General features: G+C 43.1%; 1 protein-coding gene across 2 annotated transcripts in view; it reads left to right on the top strand.

Moving 5' to 3' along the window:
- Positions 1-20,990, top strand: part of ZFPM2 (zinc finger protein, FOG family member 2) — a 417,173-nt gene that overhangs the window by 80,863 nt on the left and 315,320 nt on the right. For both annotated transcript variants that reach the window (XM_044295248.1, XM_044295247.1), the window contains exons 2-3: positions 3,165-3,323; positions 18,863-18,964. In XM_044295248.1, the coding sequence (XP_044151183.1) occupies positions 3,165-3,323; positions 18,863-18,964 (261 nt within the window). The remainder of the gene's footprint in view (positions 1-3,164; positions 3,324-18,862; positions 18,965-20,990) is intronic.

Genomic DNA, 20,990 nt, shown 5'->3' with positions numbered 1-20,990 from the left:
AATATCTTCCTTTCGTTAGCATTTCAAAACTCAATTTAAATATTCACAGGGCTCTTTTTAATAAACTTAACAATTTAAATATTCAGAGCGCTCCCTTTTTTAATAAACTTAACAAAATTCAGGTAATTTTCTTCAACTTTCTTGATTGAAGAAAGGCAATAGGTGCAGATATAAAATAGATGTACAGCTACAAGCAAAAGAAATCAATTATATATAAGAAATAACATAACACATGGAAAGAAATTAATCAAAAATTTTCTAGTCTATGATTCTCTACTCTGCTACCTGGAGGCTAGGAATGTAAATGAAAAAAGCAACATCCTCCTGTAGATAAGAGAAAAATTAATAAAAATGTTTCCATCCTACAAGATCCCCTGATGCAACCCGTGTTAAAAAGTGAGTGTCTGCAGGAGGAACTTTACTCATTTTAAATAGATTTTTAGAAGCTGGAGAAATAGGACTTTTATTCTCGCTGTTAAGCTCAATTACATAAGGCTTATGTGGTCTTGCAATGTCCACAGAACGGACATAGCTTCATTAAAGAGCTCTGTGGGATGTTCGTGAGCCTTGCTTGTGAAGTCCTGTGGTGAGGAACTGTACAGCATGTCTATAGGTTTTCTTCAGCTGAATGTATCCATGGAAGCATCCAAGTGGAGTTTAAGGACATTGAAGAATGGGTTGAACAGATAAAATGATGAAAAGTTTCTTATATGATACGATGTGTCCTTACTCATAATCTACTGAAAAATATTTGTAATGTCTATAATAAGTTTGGGTTGGGGAAATTGTCGCTAATTCTAGTAACCCATCAACTGATCTTCTTCATATGTGAAGTCATGGAAGAAATTCAAGAAGGAAACTGCACTAGATGATAAGTAGTACACATCATCATAAGCAAGCAAGATAAGCAAATTGCTCAGAATTTGATTTGGGTTCAATTTGGCCAAATCAGTTGACAAATTTGCTGATTGAGATCCGAAATGATTCTACCTGAAAATTTGTGTATGACACTTTGAGGACTCCTATTTTTTTCTTTATAGTCTTTCAGTTTTTTTCTTTATGTCTTAATAGTTTTCTTTCTTTCTCTCTCTGTCTCTCAGCTCTATCTGCCCCCCCCCCCCCCTAAAATTCACCTCAACTGAATCACCAAACATTCTGATTCATGTGCAACTAAAAAAAAAAAAATTTTTTTTGGGTCTAATAGAAATCAATTTGTTCATCTCTTATCATGATGCTATGTTTATCCCCATTATTGATTCTGCCTCATCCTAGCAAATGAAGGAAGTGCTAGGTTGGGTACAAAATGGTCTCCAAGTAAATTAGCCACATATTACATTGCTATTGGAGGGGGGGGGGGGGTTATCTCACCAGTTTTTGCAACCTTCTCCAACCTTGATCCAGCACTGTCCATGTTGATAAATGACCTGGGTAGGCATGATTATTGCTGAAATGGCCATGTGTGCCTGTCCCTGTCTCACTTCCTTGGTAAGGGATGGGCACAAAGTAACTCACCCTGCTGCTTTTTCTGTGCCGGCGGCCTTGGCCCGTTTACCAACCGCTGCCCATCAGCAATGGGTCATACCTCCAGTGTTCCATGTGTTTTCTGCAGGCCGCTTCTCTGGGAAGGCCCCCCTGGACTGCCTGTAGGACGCGTGCGCATGTGGTCTTAGGTTCTTTGAGAACTAGTGCACCATAGTTTTCTCCAGCCAATGGCTGGTCACTTGTTAATATTTTAGGCACCTTCCTCTATGGAAGGGTGCCTAAGCTTTAGGTTTCTTAGCTTGCTAGTAACCACTGAAGGTATTGCTATTATTTTATCTGCTCGCCTACTGATCTCTGCCTGTTTAGCGACTGTGACCCTCCACTGTCTGGCCTGACCTTGCCTGTTTACCATAATGATCCTTTGATGCCTGCCCTGACCTTGGAGTTTTCACGTATTTGCCCAAATGCTGCTTGTCCTGAGCTCTGGCTGTTTTCTGACTATGAGTATTGCCTGACCCTTAAATGCTTTGCATTTGTGTCTCTGACCGCAGTGGGTCAGCTGCCAATCACATCGGGACTATTCCAAGAGAAAGAGGCCTGGTGGCTCCCTGCAGCGAACTGTAAAAACCATGGGAAAGCCAGAAAAACACCCTTAGGTCTAGCCCAAAGTGAAACTGGTTAGTTGGGGTGGTATTTCCATACCCACTGCCCATATAGAATTAAATCACCTTCAGTGTTCTCAGTCAAGTTGTTGGCTACATCAACATTTGGCCAAAACGAGTATATCTGAGGTCAGCCCATTGTTTGTGACTACTTTTAGATGTTAGAGCCCAATGAGACTTAAGACAATGTGACAACATGAGGCAAGAAGGAAGTTCTGTTCCTTCATGTAATGTTTCAGTTTGTTCCTTTTTATGATCATAGAACAAAATATAGAGCACTAGCCTGTGACAGCTCATTATGGTATGCAAAATGAAATGTCTGCTGCAGTCATAACATCAAAGTGGTTTAGGATATAGCATCATGGTGGTTGAGGATACGTGAAGTATCTCCTACGGCTTCAAGTAAAAATAATACTTTAATATTTTTTAAGCAAGTAGGCATTCTGTCTTTAAGTAGGTAATTATAGAACTGAAAACACAATTTGATTTTATGACTTGCACATTTAAAGAAGCTTGTTTGTATAAATAGGCTATCATTGCTTGAGATGACAAAGTTCATACATTTTAGTAGGAAGGTCCACTGTCACAACCAATGTTTTGGTTTATTGTCCCGATGCCTTTACAATGCAAAGTCAAGCATCTTTGCAAATAGTCTTAATTAAAAATCTCCTACTGTTTTGGGTTTACAGTTTCTACACAGACCTTTGTGTCTTCAAGGTAACAGACTATGGACAAAACCATTTGCATCTTGAATGATCTTGGATTCCTATTGCCATCCATCTGAGAACTTCCCTTTAAGACTTATTAAGCATTATTATTTAGGGTGACAGATCACAGTTCCTCTCTGTCTTCCAGTAAGTAAGAAACCACATTAGTAATGAAGTGTTCTTGCGTAATTGTGCCCTCGTCGAGCCCGGAGCCATCACTGCCTGTATCAACAGACAAAAAGTTAAAGTTGTGACCTTTCTAACACGTGTATCCTGTGGCCATTCATAACGTTGAATTTGTTTGATTTTGAAGGGCCCCTGGAAGATGCTATTGAGGATGAGGAGGAAGATTGTGTGTCTGAGGAAAATGATATCATCACAAAGGAAGATTTTCCACTGGAAGAAAGTTTCCCAGAAGAGTTTGAGCCAGAGAATATGACCTGTGAAGATGTGGAATATTTCTGTAGCAAAGGTATTGTATCAGCCAAAGTACAAGCAATATACTGTATTCATCTGTAATGTTTAGTCATTATCTATCTATCTATCTATCTATCTATCTATCTATCTATCTATCTAATATCTATCTAATATCTATCTATCTATCTAATATCTATCTAATATCTATCTATCAATCTAATATCTATCTATCTATCTATCTATCTATCTCCTATCTATCTATCTATCTATCTCATATCTATACTATCTATCTATCTATCTATCTATCTCATATCTATCCATTGTGGGGAATTGCTCTGGTAGACAGGGTATGCGGATGCAATACAGAGGCAAATTACCAGTTCTTAAATCAGACTTCCGTGTTTATTCACACATAAGGCAAAAACAAAACGTCACTTTGCAGTCTTGCTGTTAGTTCACACAATGGAAAGTCCACATAGCAAAAAATCACCTTGTTGGCAGTTCTACCTCCAGCGGTCCATAGCAGGCTTTTAGGGGGCCTGTTTCCCCTAAACACGGGTCTCAGCCCTCCAGCATGACACAAGCCTCAGATCCCAGCAGACACCTTTGCGGCTGAGCCCAGCTGTCTTTTAAGGACAGCCAGGTGCTGCCAAAACCAGGACCGGCACTTAAAATCCAGTCCGGTGTTTGACCCTACCTGGCAGCAGCACACACTGAGAGGAAAATACCTGTCCGCCCAGACCAGACCCTTCACTGTGTCACACTATCTATCTATCTATCTCATCTCTATCTATCATATCTATCTATCTCATATCTATCTATCTCATATCTATCTATCTCATCTATCGCCGGTATTACACAGGCCAATCCAGAAAGCGATTGGCGGAAGTGAAGCGTTTACTCATTCATCGGTCAGTGTAATACAGCCCTATCTATCTCTGTCTTATCTATTTCATATCTATCTAATATTTATCACTCTCTAATTTCTGTCTATTATCTTTCTGTCTAAAAAATCGCAAAAAGGCAGTACTCTCAGCAGGATAAAGTGGAAAAAATACAAAGTTTATTCACCCATGTGGACAGTGAATAAACTTTTTATCTTTATCCTGCTGAGAGTACTGCCTTTTTGGATTTTTTGTATACTCGGCAATGGTCTAGTCCCTTAGGGCTTGCACCTCATCTATTATTTGTTTCTGTTTGGTGCTGCCACCCCTGCCTTGGTCTATCTATCTATCTATCTGGGGTGTAGCTACAGCGGGCGCAGAAGAAGCAGTCACCACTGGGCCCAGGAGCCTGAGGGGGCCCAAAGACCCTTGTGCCGCATAAGAAGACACCGGTATTATAGAAAGTGCGTGTGGGTCAAGTTACACCACTGGCTGGAGGAAAGGGGGTTATGTCAAGAATTGGGGGGGTACCTTTTGAATTTTTGCCTCAGCAGCATGAAGGCTATGTGCTTCCCTACCCCTGACCACAAAGCACTGAGGGAAGAGGGGCCCAAGCTGAGCTCTTGCACCAGGGCCCCTGAGCCTTTAGCTTCGCCCCTGCTATCTATCTATCTATCTATCTATCTATCCAATCTATACAATTACTGATGCAAAATATTGACCAAATACTGATTGTGTAAAAGAGGCCTACGAAGTATGACTGTGCCATTCTAGTCTCATTGGAGTGAATACAATATTGCATTTCCCTCTCCATCCCTTCATCTCCAATGACATCACACAGTAGAATATTTGTATCTCCTGAAGGGTAAATATGGACCAAAACCTAATCATCATTAATATTTGTATTCCCTTTTTAACTTAAACTCCACATTTCGAGCTAATTGCTTATTTGTTGCTATGGTTTAATTGAATTTATATCTCAGAGCAACATTAATTAATATCCCTTCCCGACACAAGCCGCAGCGTCAAGGACCTGTAACCTTTTGTTTTACTTTTGCCATTTTGGAAAAGTACATTAACAGATAACTCTTCACTGCCGTATGGCTTTATTCTTGGTCCTTTCTTAGAGGATTATCCTGTCAATGGCAATCAATATGAATTATTTTAATTTAGCCTATAGTCAGGATCAATTACATTATTAGGGATTTCCCTGTTTCTCCATAGAGGAAAGGTTTTAGAGGGGCTCTGTCAGATTTCTGTCTGGGGGTAGCATATGATACAGGGGGAGACGCTGAGATCTGGGATATATAGGTTTCTATGACTTGATTCAGTATTTCATGCAAAAAGCTGAATATAAGCTCCCTGGATTCATATAGTCATATAGAAGTCTGTGAGTCCTGCTTACCCCGCCTACATGGTGATTTACAGCATACAAACACTGGAGACGCTGCCAATCACTGAATGTGGGCGGGAGAAGAAGGACTCACATGCTTCTTCTCTGGAAAGGGGGTTGTCCATAGGATAGACCATCAATATCAGACGAGTGGGGGAGGGAGGACAACTCTCGGCACCCACATCAATCAGCTTTTTGAAGAGCTCTGGTGAGTGCTGTAGTCTTTTCATTGTTTACTACATATAGTACTGTACAATTTGTATTGGCTTTGCATGGTGTCACATCATACTGCAGCTCTGTCCCACTTACATGCAGTACCACATGCAGCCACTGCAAACTGTATGGCACTGTGGCGCCGAACCTTCAAAAAGCTGATCATTGGGATTCCAGGAGCCTAAGGATAGATCATTAATATCCCCAATCAATATCTTTATAGAGCTTTTTCCACCAAAATACTGGATACTTACCCCACCTCTCTCTTATGGAGCTGCCTCATTGGCAGCTCATAAACTGGTGGCCAGCCACATGAAGTTGACTTCACTGCTCATCAGGCTTCAGTGGTGATCTCCTCTCTGCAGCCCCTTTATATATTATATAGTTCAGGGTTTCTCAACTCCGGTCATCAGAACCCACCTACCGGTCCGGATTTGAGAATATTCCACAAAATGAATACCTGTGGTAAGTCCTGATGCATTGACACTGATTATATCATCTGCTCAATACTAAGGAAATCCTAAAAACTGGTAGAAGGGTCCCGAGGACCTGAGTTGAGAAACCCTGATATAGACTGATGCATGATGATGATGCCAGACCTATTTAGAAAGTAAGAAATACGGTGGTATGCTCCTCGACATAACTTATGGCTGTGTCATACCTTACCTACCAGCTGTGTCATACCTTAGAACAATTTTCTGCTTGGAGTAGGACGTAGGTGGTGGAAGCGTTGCAAACATGTGAGGACTTTTGTGATTTTCTTAAGAGGTATAAGTGACTAAGATACTCTGTCTATTGCAAATATGTCATCTTGATTTGGCCTCTGTAATAAAATGTAATGTAAAAAATGAAAATCAGACATCATATAGTACATGACCATCTCTTTCTAACAAGGCTAGATCCAGCCCTGTACCTCACATGGATCCAGAGATCTCCACATTCATTGTTCTTAGATTTAGATCAAGTTGACAGCTCAAGGGGCGTGTCTTTTCTGCCGCAGCTCAGGAGGTGTGTCTCAGCTCTCCCTATCACAGCTCAGGGGCGTGTCAATGCTCTCCCTATCACAGCTCAGGAGGCAGTTGAAAGATAAAACTGAGCATGTGCGGCCTTCTCAGTGAGCAGGTCAAAGAAATAAGACATGAAGTGGCGCTATACAGATACATTTTATTGAATAACTCAGTGGCTATACACAATTTTTAATTACATGCAATTACAAAAGTATCCAGATGCAGGTGCTGGTTTGAAAACTGTAGAATATTTTTCGTGGGAGAACCCCTTTAAATGCTGCAATCGAGAAATATCTTCAAACAATGTCTACATTGCCCTGTGCCAAGTACAAATAGTAAAAGAGCATTATCAAATTCACCGACCCTTTAAGAAATCTCTTGCGGTAACGACATCATAAATGTCATATGTGATTTTTAACTGGAGAGATAAAATGCGACATGTTTATGGCGGTAGATAAGTATATTTATACAGTATCTTCCTTGTTATCTCCTCTAATTATTCCGGGTCTACCACAGTTCTGCATTTCATGAAATGTTTAACTTCAGCATCATCTTTTGCTTGTCAACTTGTGTAATGTTTAGGCGCACTGTGACCCTAAAGGTAAAGCATTTATGAAAAGTTACGTCCATCTCAACCCAAGTGGTCGCCCTTCATGCTCTCTTGGATTAAATGATCCTACTTGGAAGCCATGGCAATCTGATAAATTTGCTGGCATCAAAGGGCGGCAAGATATAAAGAGAAAACCTTACTAAAGAAGCATGTGCATGTCTGAAAAAGAAAATATATACTTTATTGATTAAAATTAAAAATCATTCCAATAAAAAAGGAAACATTGAAAAATAAGTCAACATTTACCTTGAATAATGCAAACCAATGCATGCATATTAAAAATAGCGTATTAAATATAAATTCATAAATAAACATAGGCAGTGGCATACATAGAGAAGGGTCCCATAGCAAAGATCAAACCAGGCCCCCCACACAGAACAGAAAGATTTCTGCCTAAACACTTTTTAATGACTCTTGGGTAGTGTTAATCGAGCACCAAAGTGCTTGGGTGCTCGAGTAGAACACTTTGGGATGGTCTACAGAGCACCCGAGCAAAATGGAAGTCAATGGGAGAACCAGAGCATTAAACCAGACACCCCCTGCTCTGAAGAGGGAAGGGTGTCTGGTTCATAGTAAAAGGTCATAAATTGATGGAAACACCACTGAAATGGTTCGGGAACAGCATGGGGAGGATGTCTGGATGCATCTTGGACTCCCAGGTCACTGCTGGGAACGATGTTGTCCGAGTAGTACGCCACTTTTACAGACTGATAATAATACGCACAAAACCGAAGATAAAATCGATTTTAGAGGAAAAATTGTTAGGAAACATTCTTTCCCGTATATTTTCTTGTAATTAGCGTTAGTGCAAGTGCTGACAAAAATTACAAGGAAGAGGCACTCCGATACAACCTGTATATCACATAAAGGAGGGCCTCATTCACATTGTGGTACAATTGTTCAGGTAGTGGGACTCCTACACTCATAAAGCCTATGCACTAAGTGAAAGGGCTGCCAAAAGTTACAAGGAACCGGCACTACAATACACCCTTTATTACACATAAAGGAGGGCATCATACACACCCTTGAAAAATTATGATTGATGGCCTGCTGGTGAACCTCAAAAACTATTGCAAGGGCCTGCTGCTGATCTGACCATCTAAAACATTAGGGGTCAGAGAATGCTGCTGAGCTGACCCTCTAAAACATTAGGGGTGAGGGCCTGCTGGTGACCCTCAAAAACATTATGAACAAGGGCCTGCTGGTGCCCCTCTAAAACATTATGTGCGAGGGACTGCTGGTGACCCTCAACAACATTATGGGCAAGGGCCTGCTGGTGACCCTCTAAAACATTATGGGTGAGGGCCTGCTGGTGACCCTCATAAACAATCTGGTTGAGGGCCTGCTGGTGACCCTCTAAAACATTATGGGTGAGGGCCTGCTGCTGAGCTGACCCTCTAAAACATTAGGAGCGAGGGCAGCCTAATAAGCATGGAAGAGGTGCATGGGAATACAGAGTATTCAATACACCATAAAAGCCACGTTTAAAGTGCCTTTATGTTCAGCCGCTTTCCTCTGGTGGAGTAGAGAAGTCAGGGGCAATCCAGGCCTTGTTCATTTTGATAAGAGTCAATCTGTCAGCATTTTCAGTTGACAGGCGGATGCGCTTATCAGTTATTATGCCCCCAGCAGCACTAAATACACGCTCTGACAAAACGCTGGCGGCAGGGCAGGCCAGCACCTCCACGGTGTAGAGCGCCAGTTCGTGCCACGTGTCCAGCTTGGACACCCAGTAGTTGTAAGGCATAGAGGGATCACTGAGGACGCTGACACGGTCTGCTACGTACTTCTTCACCATCTTCCAAAATGTTTCCCTCCTTGTGACACTAGGCAGCACATCAATTTGAGGGTGCTGGCGGGGTGTCATGAAACTGTCCCAGGCCTTGGAGAGTGTTGCCCTGCCTCTGTTGGAACTGCTGTGTGTTCCCCTCGTATCCCCTCCTCAGTTGGCCAAGGAACTACGTACTCTGCAGCCAGCGTTGTCAGCGTATTGCAACATTTTGCTCATCCTCTCCACCACAGGAATAAGAGATGAGAAGTTCTCTTTGTAGCGGGGGTCGAGAAGGGTGAACAACCAGTAATCGGTGTTGGCCAAAATGCGTACAACGCGAGGGTCATGGGAAAGGCAGCCTAACATAAAGTCAGCCATGTGTGCCACAGTCCCAACAGACAAGACTTCGCTGTCCTCATCAGGAGGATGACTCTTAATCTCCTCATCCTCTATCTCCTCTTCTACCCATGCATGCTGAACAGATAGAATAAAACTTCCATGGGTTCTACTCTCTGTAGCGGAGGCAACCGTCTCCTGCTCATCCTCATCCAACTCGCGTTGAGAAGACAAACTGAGGGTGGTCTGGCTATCACCCTATGTACTGTCTTCCCCTATTTCCACCTCTTTGACATGCAAACCATCTGCCTTTATTGTGAGCAGCGAGCGTGAAGTGGGATGATTACGCTGATAATAGCGGCATCGCCGCTCACCATCTGTGTTGATTCCTCAAAGTTGCGTAAAACCTCACAGAGGTCAGACATTAATGCCCACTCATCACTTGTGAAAAACGGAAGCTGACTGGAAAGGCGACGCCCATGTTGGAGCTGGTATTCCACTACTGCCCTCTGCTGCTCACAAAGACTGGCCAACATGTGGAACGTCGAGTTCCAGAGTGTGCTCACGTCGCACAACAGTTGGTGAGCTTGCAATTGCAAGCGCTGCTGCAGGGTTGCCAGACCAGCAGAAGCTGTTGATGACTTGCAGAAATGGGCACACATGCGGCGCACCTTCACCAGTAGCTCAGGCAAATTGTGGTAGGTTTTGAGAGACCGCTGAACCACTAGGTTGAACACGTGGGCTACGCATGGTATGTGTGTGAGCTTGCCGAGCTCCAAAGCTGCCACCAAGTTACGTCCATTATCAGACACAACCATTCCTGGTTCTAGGTTGAGTGGCGAGAGCCACAGATCAGTCTGGTCTCTTATTCCCTGCCACAGCTCTGCGGCGGTGTGCTGTTTGTCCCCTAAGCAAATGAGTTTAAGTACGGCCTGTTGCTGCTTCCCCTCTGCAGTGCTACACTGCTTCCAGCTACTGACTGATAGCTGACTGGTGCTGCAAGATGATAATTCAGAGGTGGAAGTGGAGGAGGAGGTGGAGGAGGAGAAGGGGGGTTGCAGCCACTAACGAAGGTGGTGGTGGAAACCCTGATGGGAATAGGGCCCGCAATCCTTGGTGTCAGTAGCACCTGTTCCATCCCAGGGTACAACTTGCTCCCGGCCTCCACAACATTCAGCCATTGTGCCGTCAGGGAAATGTAGCGTCCCTGGCCAAAAGCACTTGTCCATGTGTTAGTCGTTAAGTGGACCTTCCCAATGCGTTGGTCAGGGCACGGGTGATCTTACGGGACACATGCTGGTGTAAAGCTGGGACTGCACACCGTGAAAAATATTGGTGGCTGGGGACAGAGTAATGCGGAACGGCCACCACCATCAGGCTGCGGAAAGCCTCAGTGTCAACAAACCTAAATGGCAACATTTCCAGGGCCAGCAATTTGGAAAGGTGCGCATTTAGTGCTATGGCCTGTGGGTGGGTGGCTGGGTATTTGTGCTTGCGTTCAAAGGCCTGGGGTATAGACATCTGGGCTGCGTCTTAGATAGGGGATTGGCCAGCACATAACACAGGGGAAGAGGAGGCAGTGGTGTGACCCGCAGACACTGATTGTGGACCCAGGCGTTCAGACCACCTATTAGGGTGCTTTGATGCCATATGGCGGATCATGCTGGTGGTGGTGAGGTTGCTAGTGTCCATACCTCTGCTTATTTTGGTACGGCACAGGTTGCAAATTACAATTCTTTTATCGTCTGTACTTTCCTCAAAAAAGCGCCAGACTGCGGAACACCTACCCCTTGGCAAGGGAGATTGCTGCAAGGTTTGGGAATCAGTGCATAAGATCTCCTCATGTCTTTCTTCGAGCGGGCTTGGCGAGAGGGCCAAATCAAGGAATGGCGATGAAAAGAGGTCCTCATAATTTCTGAGTGTAGGATAACTTGTTTGCCTAGACTCTCCATGGTAGAAGGAAGGAGGATCAGGGTGAGGATTCTGTTGACCAGACTCTTGGCTACTGAGACTGGACTTTGTGGAAGACAGGGTGGTGCTTTAGCGACTGGATGCATTATCTGCTGCAATCCAACTGACCACCTGGTCGCACTGGTGTAATTTCGAGAGTGGTGTCCTGCGCCGCCCTGCAAACTGGGACATGAAGCTAGGTATCGTGGATGAGTGTGTTTCTTGTGCTCTGGCAGCAGGCACAGTTTCACCGCACCCAGGGCCACGACCTCTGTGTGCACCATCAGCAGCACAGCCACTTCCCCGTTCCTTACAGCTTGCTTGAGCATACTAAATGGTATATATGCTTAAAAAAGTATGTCACACATACAGTAGCGCAGGTTTTGTAAGTGTATGCGCAAATAAATGAGACTGAATGTCACTGATATTTAGGATGGGCAAACGTTATACTGGAGATGTAGCGCAGGTAATGTCGCTGTCACCAGCGGCCAAACAATTGCATGGAATTTCACAGCGCAAATGTAACAGAACAGATGTAGCAGAGGTTGTGTCACTGTCAGCAACGGCCAAACAATTTTTGGGTCTCTAACACCTTTTACCAGTAAATCCTGCCTAAAAATCAAACCAATTTCTGTCCCTACACTATCTGTTTCTTCTGCTGCAGCTCTCCCTGACTAAGACTGAGCCAAACCACGTGTCATCGGGTGCTATATAGCACCCGATGACGCGTTCTCGCCAGCCAATCACTGTAATGCCAGTATACCTCCGCGCACGTTTATTGGCTGCGTAGCAGCCAACAAACGTGTGGGGAGGAGACTCGAGCATCGCGCTCGAGCACACGGGGTGTTCGGCCGAAGACCGTGATGTACCGAGCATCGGGCTCGAGTAAAAAGTGTTCGGCCGAGCATGCTCGCCCAACACTACTCTTGGGCCATTTTTCCACTGCTTAATTTGCTAAAAGTTGTTCCTTTAGAGCAGGTATCCACAATCTTCGGCACTCCAGCTGTTGTGAAACTACAATTCCCAGCATTCTCCATTCATTTCTATGTGAGTTCTTACAAGAGCAGAGCAAGTATGCATGCTGGGAGTTGTAGTTTCACAACAACTGGAGTGCCGAGGGGTTGCCTAACCCTGCTTTAGAGGGTAGTGTCCTGGCCAAGCTTTCAACTCCAGTAGTAGAGGAGATAATCCCAACTGAGACTGGGTCCCCTCTTGCATTGTGCCCCATAGCAGTCGCATGGTTTACTGCTATATTAGTTACGCCCCTGCACATAGGTAAAAATACAAAAAGCTCCTTCCAAAAAAGTTAAAGGGCATCTGTCAGCAGTTTTGTATCTATGACACTGGCTGACCTGTTACATGTGTGCTTGGCAACTGAGGACATCTGTGTTGGTCCCATGTTCATATGTGACCTCATTGCTGAGAAAAATAATATTTTATTATATGCAAATGAGCCTATAGGAGCAACGGGGGCGTTGTCTTTACTCCCAGAGACTCACCCCCTCTGCTGCACCCTCTGCACTTTGATTAACAGGGTCAGGCAGTGTAAATAATCACGTCTGGCCCTGTCAATCAAAGTGGGGAGGGTGCAGCAGCTGGAGAGAGAGTGTCACAACCAGACAGCTGAGAAGCTCTGACAGAGGCCTTTCAGAACCTCCTCCTTGAGTTTCTGTGTTGTGGTATTCAGCTCCTCCTCTCGTCAGCCTCTCTCAGCTGTCATGTGTTGGACTAATTGCTTCCCTTTACATTCTTCCCCAGAAGGCTTTTCTGGGCGGCTTATACTACTTCCTGGAGTGTGTGTGCACGCTGACTCTGTCCTCCTGTTTGCTTCAAAGCTAAGTGTTGTACCTTTATCTGTTATTATCTGTTTGCTGGATCCCAGGTGACCCTGACTCCCTCCGTATCTTGTGTAGGGAGCCGGTGGTCGTGTCCCCTCACTATTGTAGGGTGCTCAGGGCTTTATAGTCAAGGTTCGTGGATATGCAAACCTCCACCATTCGGATCTTTGCATAGGCTGAGCAGCCAGGGAAAGTGCCAGGTCTTCTGCAGGGGTCTCCCTTGGTTCCTTAGTTTTTGGATCCAGCGAGTCGTTTATACATGTTGCTTTGCCTTGTTTCCTGTACACCGTCCGTGACAGAGAGCAACATCAGTTTTTTGGCATGCATTTTACTCCTAAAGCGGTTTTAACTTTCAATGGAAATTCCACATGGAATCCGTGTCAAAAATGGACAGGATACTTTTTTTTTTCGTGGGACAGTTTTTAAAACCACAAGCAGAAAAATAGAGCTGTATGGTTTAATATCTGGATTCCCTATTGGAATCAATGAGGAAGTTCTGCATGCATTTTTGTCGTGTATTTTTTTTCTGTGGGGAATCTGTTCCAAAAGCTGCACCCAAAATACTCAGTGTGAACCTAGCCTTAAAGAGGTTGTCTCACCTCAGACATTTGGGGGCATATCGCTAGTATATACCCCCAATGTCTGATAGGTTAAGGTCCCACCTCTGGGCCCGCACTAACACTTAGCCTGCAAAGTGAAGGAGGGTGCACCGTGCATGCTCAGCCACCCTTCATTCATTCCTATGGAAGCGCCGAAAATAGCCGAGCACTGGCTCAACTATTTCCATCAGCCCCATAGAAGTGAATGGAGCGGTGGCCGTGCTTACGTGGTGCGCTTCTCATTCATTTCAGCAGAACTGCTGAAAATATCCGAGTGCGGTCAGCTATTTTCGGTGCTTGAAAGGAAGGGCCGCAGTGCACCTTCTCTCACTTTGTGGGTTCTGTTGGGAAGATAGGTGCGGGTCCAAGAGGTGGGACCTACATCTATCGCAGTCCAAACAGCAAGACGTGTTCAAGTCTATAGATGATTATAATATTCCCAATTCCAGAGCTACTAGCGATATGCCCCCGATGTCTGAAGTGAGACAACCCTTTTAAATGGATCAGTGAATAATTCCCGGGAACCCGTCCTCACATCTTCATCGCCGACCATCTTCTTCCTTCCTCCTTCTTCTTCCTTATGTTAATTCTACTTTATTACAAGTTTAGTCTAAACAAACAAATGAATGCACTTGGAAGAAAAGCCAATTTGACTTTGGATTTTACCTTGCTGTAGGAGACGTTTGTGCAAATCGCCTATAAGCTTATTGACCTGAATCTTTGACTCCTTGTTTCGCAGGATATGACTAGAATGAGGACACTGATAGATCGCTGATTAGAGCTGATTGAACGCCCCCCTGTTAACGGCTTGCAGACCCCACCTGCAGGCTCCACATTATCTTTTCTGCCTAGGTTTGTTATTTTCCAGGTCCAGTACAACCCCCTCGATACTGAGATGTTAATTCAATGCGCTTGACTTACTGCGCTCTGCACAGCTGTAGTCAGTTGGCAGGAAGATACAGTTGATAGACCAGTATACATCTTATATGTGCAGTAATATATACTAGCACGCTAAACAGAATAACAGAAAACAAAAAAAAGCGGATCCTGTATCCATTATGCTCAGTTAGGGCTCGTTTACACGACCGGCGTCTCGTGCCCGTGCTGTGAACCTCAAATTACGGTCCACAATGCACAGGCACCTTCTGTGAGTCAGGCGCATGGAGATCGCAGACCCATTCACTTGCGGTGCGGAGGCACAGAACGGAACCACAGAAAGCACTCCGTAGTGCTTCCGTAGTGTTCCGTTCCGTGCTTCCGCATAACGCATCTCCGGATTTGCGGACCCATTGAACTGAATGTGTCCGAATTCGTGATGCGGAATGACAACGGAACTGAGCCTGTGTATTGCGGATCCACAAATGCGGTCCACAATACGGGAACGGGACGCCAAAAATGGCAATGCAACCCAAATGACATCCATTTTAGCCATTTCCATCTGAGATCCGTTACTTTAGACATAAATAAAATACTTTGTGTAGGACTTTTTTCCGTCTAAAATAACGTATCTCAGATGGATATGGCTAAAACGGATGCAAAATGTGTTGTTTTTTTCTGTCATTCTGACGGATCAGAAGAGGTGAAAACAAAAACGACGACGTGAACCCGGCCTAAACCACAGCACTGACAGATGCACCAAATATGGTTGAGATTGTTTCAAATCTATCAAAATTTGACATACGGTAATGTAGTACGTGACATAATAAATTTGGTATCACTTGTAGACATGTTGGCAGTTTTCCTTAGACCAGCTTGTGGCTAGGGTATTCAGAAATTATGGCTTCATTCACACAGAGTTTTTTGCTGGCGAAATTTGGCGCTGATGCTGCACCAAATAAAACGCCACCAGCAGCTCTGAATCTGTCTCCCTCTGTTGTCAATTGGAGGGCACGCTGCACTTCATGCGGCCATGGTTTATAGCCATGACCACACCAAGGAAGCACATGTCCTATCTTGGCGTAGTGTCCAGATGGACGCCACTGGAAACCTTGGTTGGTGTCTACTCATGGTTTATCTGGATTCAATGAGGCTAAATCGGGAGCGGATTTGTAGTATTCAGATTGAAAAACATTAGCAAAATCCACTGTGTGAACTAAGCCTTAAGAGGTTTCCCTACACTTAGATATTGATGACCTAGCCTCAGGATAAGTCATCAATATGGGATCAGCTGTTTTGGGCATCTGCTGGTGCCAGAACTATCCAGTGAAGAGAAGGCTCCGTCTAATGTATAGATTCTAGCGCATGTACAGTATACTGCTCCTCAGCTTCCATTTACTTAAATAAAAGCTGAGCTGCAGTACCCCAGCATGGTCACTACGCAGTGGATGGGGTCTTCTGCTTCCAACTCCAAAACACTGTGTAGTTTCTAGAGCTATCATCATGACCCGCCAATCCGATACTGATGACCTATCGGGAGGATAGGCCATTGACATCTAAGTAATGGAGACCACTTTAAAATTTTGAGATTAGTACATATTTTGCCTATTGGATATTTTTGGGGATTTATTTTTTAAAACAAGTTGTAGACAAATTGTTGTTTCCTGCATCTTCATACACTTTGTATTGTAGTAAAAATATTAGAGATCCGTAATATGATACCCATGGAATTCAACAAGGCCATACAGTACCTCTACGTGCCTCTGATTTTAGAGACATACCAAGTTTTTTTAGTTTTTTTAAGTTGTGAGATGTGAGATGTTCCAGTGGGTTCTTTAAGGAAATGAGTGTCTCATTATATAGTAGCACACACAGTGCCTACAGGTCCCAAATAGGAATCCATAGGTGCTTCACTGGCCACCATTTATGGTCCATGCACTTGGCTTTTTGGACAGGTTGAGAAGCATCCTTTGTACACCATTATGGCAGCTTCTGTCTTCTTTGTTCAGATCTGTTCTATTACCAATTGTAATGAGTTCGGAGTGGCCCTGCTAGCAATTTAATTAATAGAGATGTATGGGCAACTTAATTGCTTAGCCCAAAGTTTTCATCCACTGAACAAATTCGCGCTTGACTCGTTTTCATTTCTGCCAGCGACAAGATGCCAGCACAGACCTGTGGTTTTATAGGCCAAAGAAAATGGTTAACCCCCTCCCTAAAGCTCCGTTATGTCTCAGTACCTGAATGAAGTGTCCCTCTCACAACGGTACATTTACTTTCCCTGCCTTCATCTTCTCCACCCAGTAGAATAATATCCAGGCTTGGATTCTGAATCCATTTGTTTAATGCTTCTTGAAGGAAATTAAGTAATATAAGAGAAGAACGCACATAATAAAAATAAGATCACAAGAGGATTGGAGGAGTGTGTACACAAAAGAACAAATGTTTGCTAGACTTTTAAACAAAGGATTAAAGTGTCCAGAACAAATCAGATCGAAACGCGTGGTTATTATACTCCTTCCATTTAGAAGCAGAACGGCTGGTGGATATCTTATATTATACTGTATATTGGATTTCAAGTGTTGCACTTTGAAACATTTCATGCCTTTATATATAGTATGTACAGTATATAATGTATGTGCGTATTTACATGTCTGTGTACACAGATATACAATGCATTCGGAAAGTCTTCAGACCATTTGACTTTTTCACGTTTTGTTATGTTGCCCCCTGGTGCTAAAAAAATAAAAATAAATCCCCACATCATTCTGCACTCTCAATACACCATCATGACAAAGTGAAAAAATTATTTTAGATTTTTTTTTTCAGATTTATTAAAAAGGAAAAACTAAAATCTTTCATGGACATAAATATTCAAACCCTTTATTAGCAGACTTGAAATGTACCACTGTGGGCCTCCCATTTCTCCTGATCATCTTTTAGATGTGTCTTCGCCATGATTGGAGTCCACCTGTGGTAAATTCAGTTTACTGGACGTCATTTGGAAAGACACAGCCCTGTCTACATAAGATCTCACAGCTGACATTGTATATCAGAGGAAAAACCAAGCCATGAGGATGAAAAAACTGCCTGTAGAGTTCAGAGATAGGATGTGTGTAGACACAGATCGGGAGAAGGGAACAAATTTCTATTGCACTAAAAGTTCCCAAGAGCACAGTGACCTCCATAATTCTTAAATGTTCCAAAGTAATTTGGAACAACCAGGACTCCTCCTAGAGGTGGCCGCCCCACCAAACAAATTAGTTGGGGGAGAAGGGCCCGGGTAAGAGAGGTGACCAAGAATCCAATTGTCACTTTGGCTGAGCTACAGAGATACTGTGTGCAGATGAGGGAAACTTCCAGAAGGTCATCCATCACTGCAGACAGTGAGAAACAAGATTCTTTAGTCTAATGAAAGCAAGATGTAACTTTTCGGCCTTAACTCTAAGCGTCTTTTTTGGATAAAAAGCAGAGACTGGTCAGGGTTGAGGGAAAGCTGAATGGAGCAAAGTATAGAGGTATTCTTAAGGGAAAACTTAGCCAGAAAGCTATGGACCTCAGACTGTGCCAAAGGTTCACCTTTCAACAAGGCAATGACACTAAGCACACAGCCAGGTCCATACAGGAGTGGCTTAGAGACAACTTTGTGAATGTTCTTGAGTGGACCAGTCAGAGGCCTGACTTGAACCCAATGAAACATCTCTGGAGAGTCCTGAAAATGGCTGTCCAACGACGGTCCCCATGAAACCCACAGAGCTTGAGAGAAGAATGGCCCAATTCAGGTGTGCAAATCTTGTGGCATCATATCCAAGAAGACTGGAGGCTGCAATTGCTGTCAAAGGGTCTTCAAATAAGTTCTGAGTAAAGGGTCTGAATACTTATGTCAATGCAAGATTTAAGCTTGTCCATTTCTATAAGTTTGCCAAGATTTCTAACAGTCTGTTCTCAATTTTATCATTATAAGATATTGAGTGCAGATTGATGGGAAAACTTGATTTTTTAATATTATTTTAGAACAAGGCCTCACCATAACAAAAAGTGACTTTCCAAATGCATTGTATATGATATGTGACTCTTCACTTGTATTAAATCTTGCCCTCGTGTATTTGATTTTTAGCAGATGAAGAGGGCAGTCATGAAGCAGCAGAGTTGGATGGTGAGGCTCTGTCAGACAAAACTTTACAAACCGGGACAGTTGCTGATGGCTGGGATGGACCAGGTAGGAGGAAATACAATATTATAACATATTACATGTTACTTGTGTGTACCTTGCTAATCCAGTGGTGGTAGGGAGATGCTAGGAGTTGTGGTTTTACAAAGGTGGAGAACAACACATTGGGGACCACTGTTCTAATCAATGGTAATACATATTATTCTCAGTTCATAGGTTGTTTATCTTACATGTATGTTTTTGTACTTATATGGAGTTGTCCACTTCGTGCATCTACTGTGGTGTGCTTACGTCTTCATACACAGTCTACAGCACCTTTCAGTACTTTGCAAACATCTACAGTAGACCTACGGTATATGCTTTTCTTCCAATTGAAGTCAATGGGAGATGAAAGGACAATGTATCAAATGCAAAGGTTGACATTTGCATATGTCAAATATGTATGTTTTTGTGACTGTATATAGGAAATAAACATGATGATGTCACAAAGTCGTAGCTCCTCATGCCACGTCACTCAAAACTAGTGCCAGGATGTATAAATTTTTTTAAGTGAAGAATGGAGACAAATGTATAAAAATAAAAATACATTTATACATTTGACGTATACACTGGAAAACGTAGGCGTATTGTGAAGGGCGAACACACCGTCGCCAATGTTTTGCATATATATGTCAAGGGATGTGCCCACTGTATGCAAAAAATGAAAAGTGACCACAGCGTCATCATTATGCAGTTTATCCCTCTGATCCAGGGATGATAGGACATCATGTAGGACTTATATCTTGGTTATGGCTACTAAAACCCATCCGGCAGTACATCCTGGTGCACATATGGTTGTCTTATTCAACAGTCTAGGTGCTGGAGATCTCAACTTAAAGAGGTTATCCATCTTTTTTATCTTTTTCTAACCCAGGACAACCCCTTTAATGGTCTCAAGAGCCTACTGATATAATGGTGCAGTATATCGGGCTGTGCGGCCATTTTTTACTCTCCATCCTTTGCTCTTGCTCCGCCTACAGGCATGGCTAGGTGAAGTAATTAGTCTGTGGAGTTTACTGGTATGCCAATGTGATTCTTTAGAATTATACAATGCTGTGGAGGTATTTAAAGGGGTTGTCCATTTTGAACAAAAAACCTCGGAAAGGTCCCCTGATGTGTTGGAAAGTTCCCCTGATTAACTAAGCATAGGGTGTCCCAATGCTGGGACCATAATAATCAACTGTTCTCTGTGGAGGTACCTTGCAGCAAGGGTTAAGTTTCCTTGCAGTGCCACCACAGGGGAAATGAGGCCTTACACAGTTCTCATCGAAACTAATAGGGTTCCCATGCAATGCACAGACACACCAGGTCCTCCAGAATAAGAGGTGCTCAGCGTAGCTGCTCCCTGGTCTGATTAAAAGATGAGAGCCCTTAGCATGGGACTTCCCTCTATAAACCCAGGAGGGCATATGGAAATGGACTTTCTACACTGGAAAATTCCAGAGTTTTCATCATCCATATATCCATGTGCATTGCCTTTAGGTATACATATTGTAGGCTGTTATACTGTACCTTTAAATTCAGCAGAATAGATGGGTTGGTATGCCGGATGGTATCATAGCATCCCACTATTCCTCTTCCCCATTAGATCATCATTCACTGAGATATTTTTACTGTCCCAAATTATTTTTTAATTTTCATCGCCATGTTTTGTCCTCCATAACTTTTTATAGTTTTGTCTACAGAGTTGTATAAGAGTTCATTTTTAGCAGTGCGATCTGTGGTTTTCAGTTAAACCATCTTGGAGTGTGTATGAGTTTTTGATATTTTTTGGTAGGCGAAGCCACAAAAAATGGCAAATCAGTCATTTTGATTTGTTTTCCAGTTACGGTGTTCACTGTATGGGATAAATACATTTACTGTATATTTTAATAGTAGGGGTGTTTGGGACAAAGTAATGCCTATGATATTTATTTCTTATTATTTATTTAATTTTTCACTTAATTATGGGGAAAGGGAGGTGATTAGATTTTTATTTTTTTCAATTTTAAACCTTTTTTCTTTTTTACTTTTTAATGAGTAATTGTTAGTTTGC

This window comes from Bufo gargarizans, chromosome 5 (genome assembly GCF_014858855.1).
Source record: "Bufo gargarizans isolate SCDJY-AF-19 chromosome 5, ASM1485885v1, whole genome shotgun sequence".
NCBI classification, from domain to species: Eukaryota; Metazoa; Chordata; class Amphibia; order Anura; family Bufonidae; genus Bufo; species Bufo gargarizans.
The sequence above is the reverse complement of the archived record's forward strand: the minus strand, read 5'-3'. Positions and strand labels throughout refer to the sequence as shown.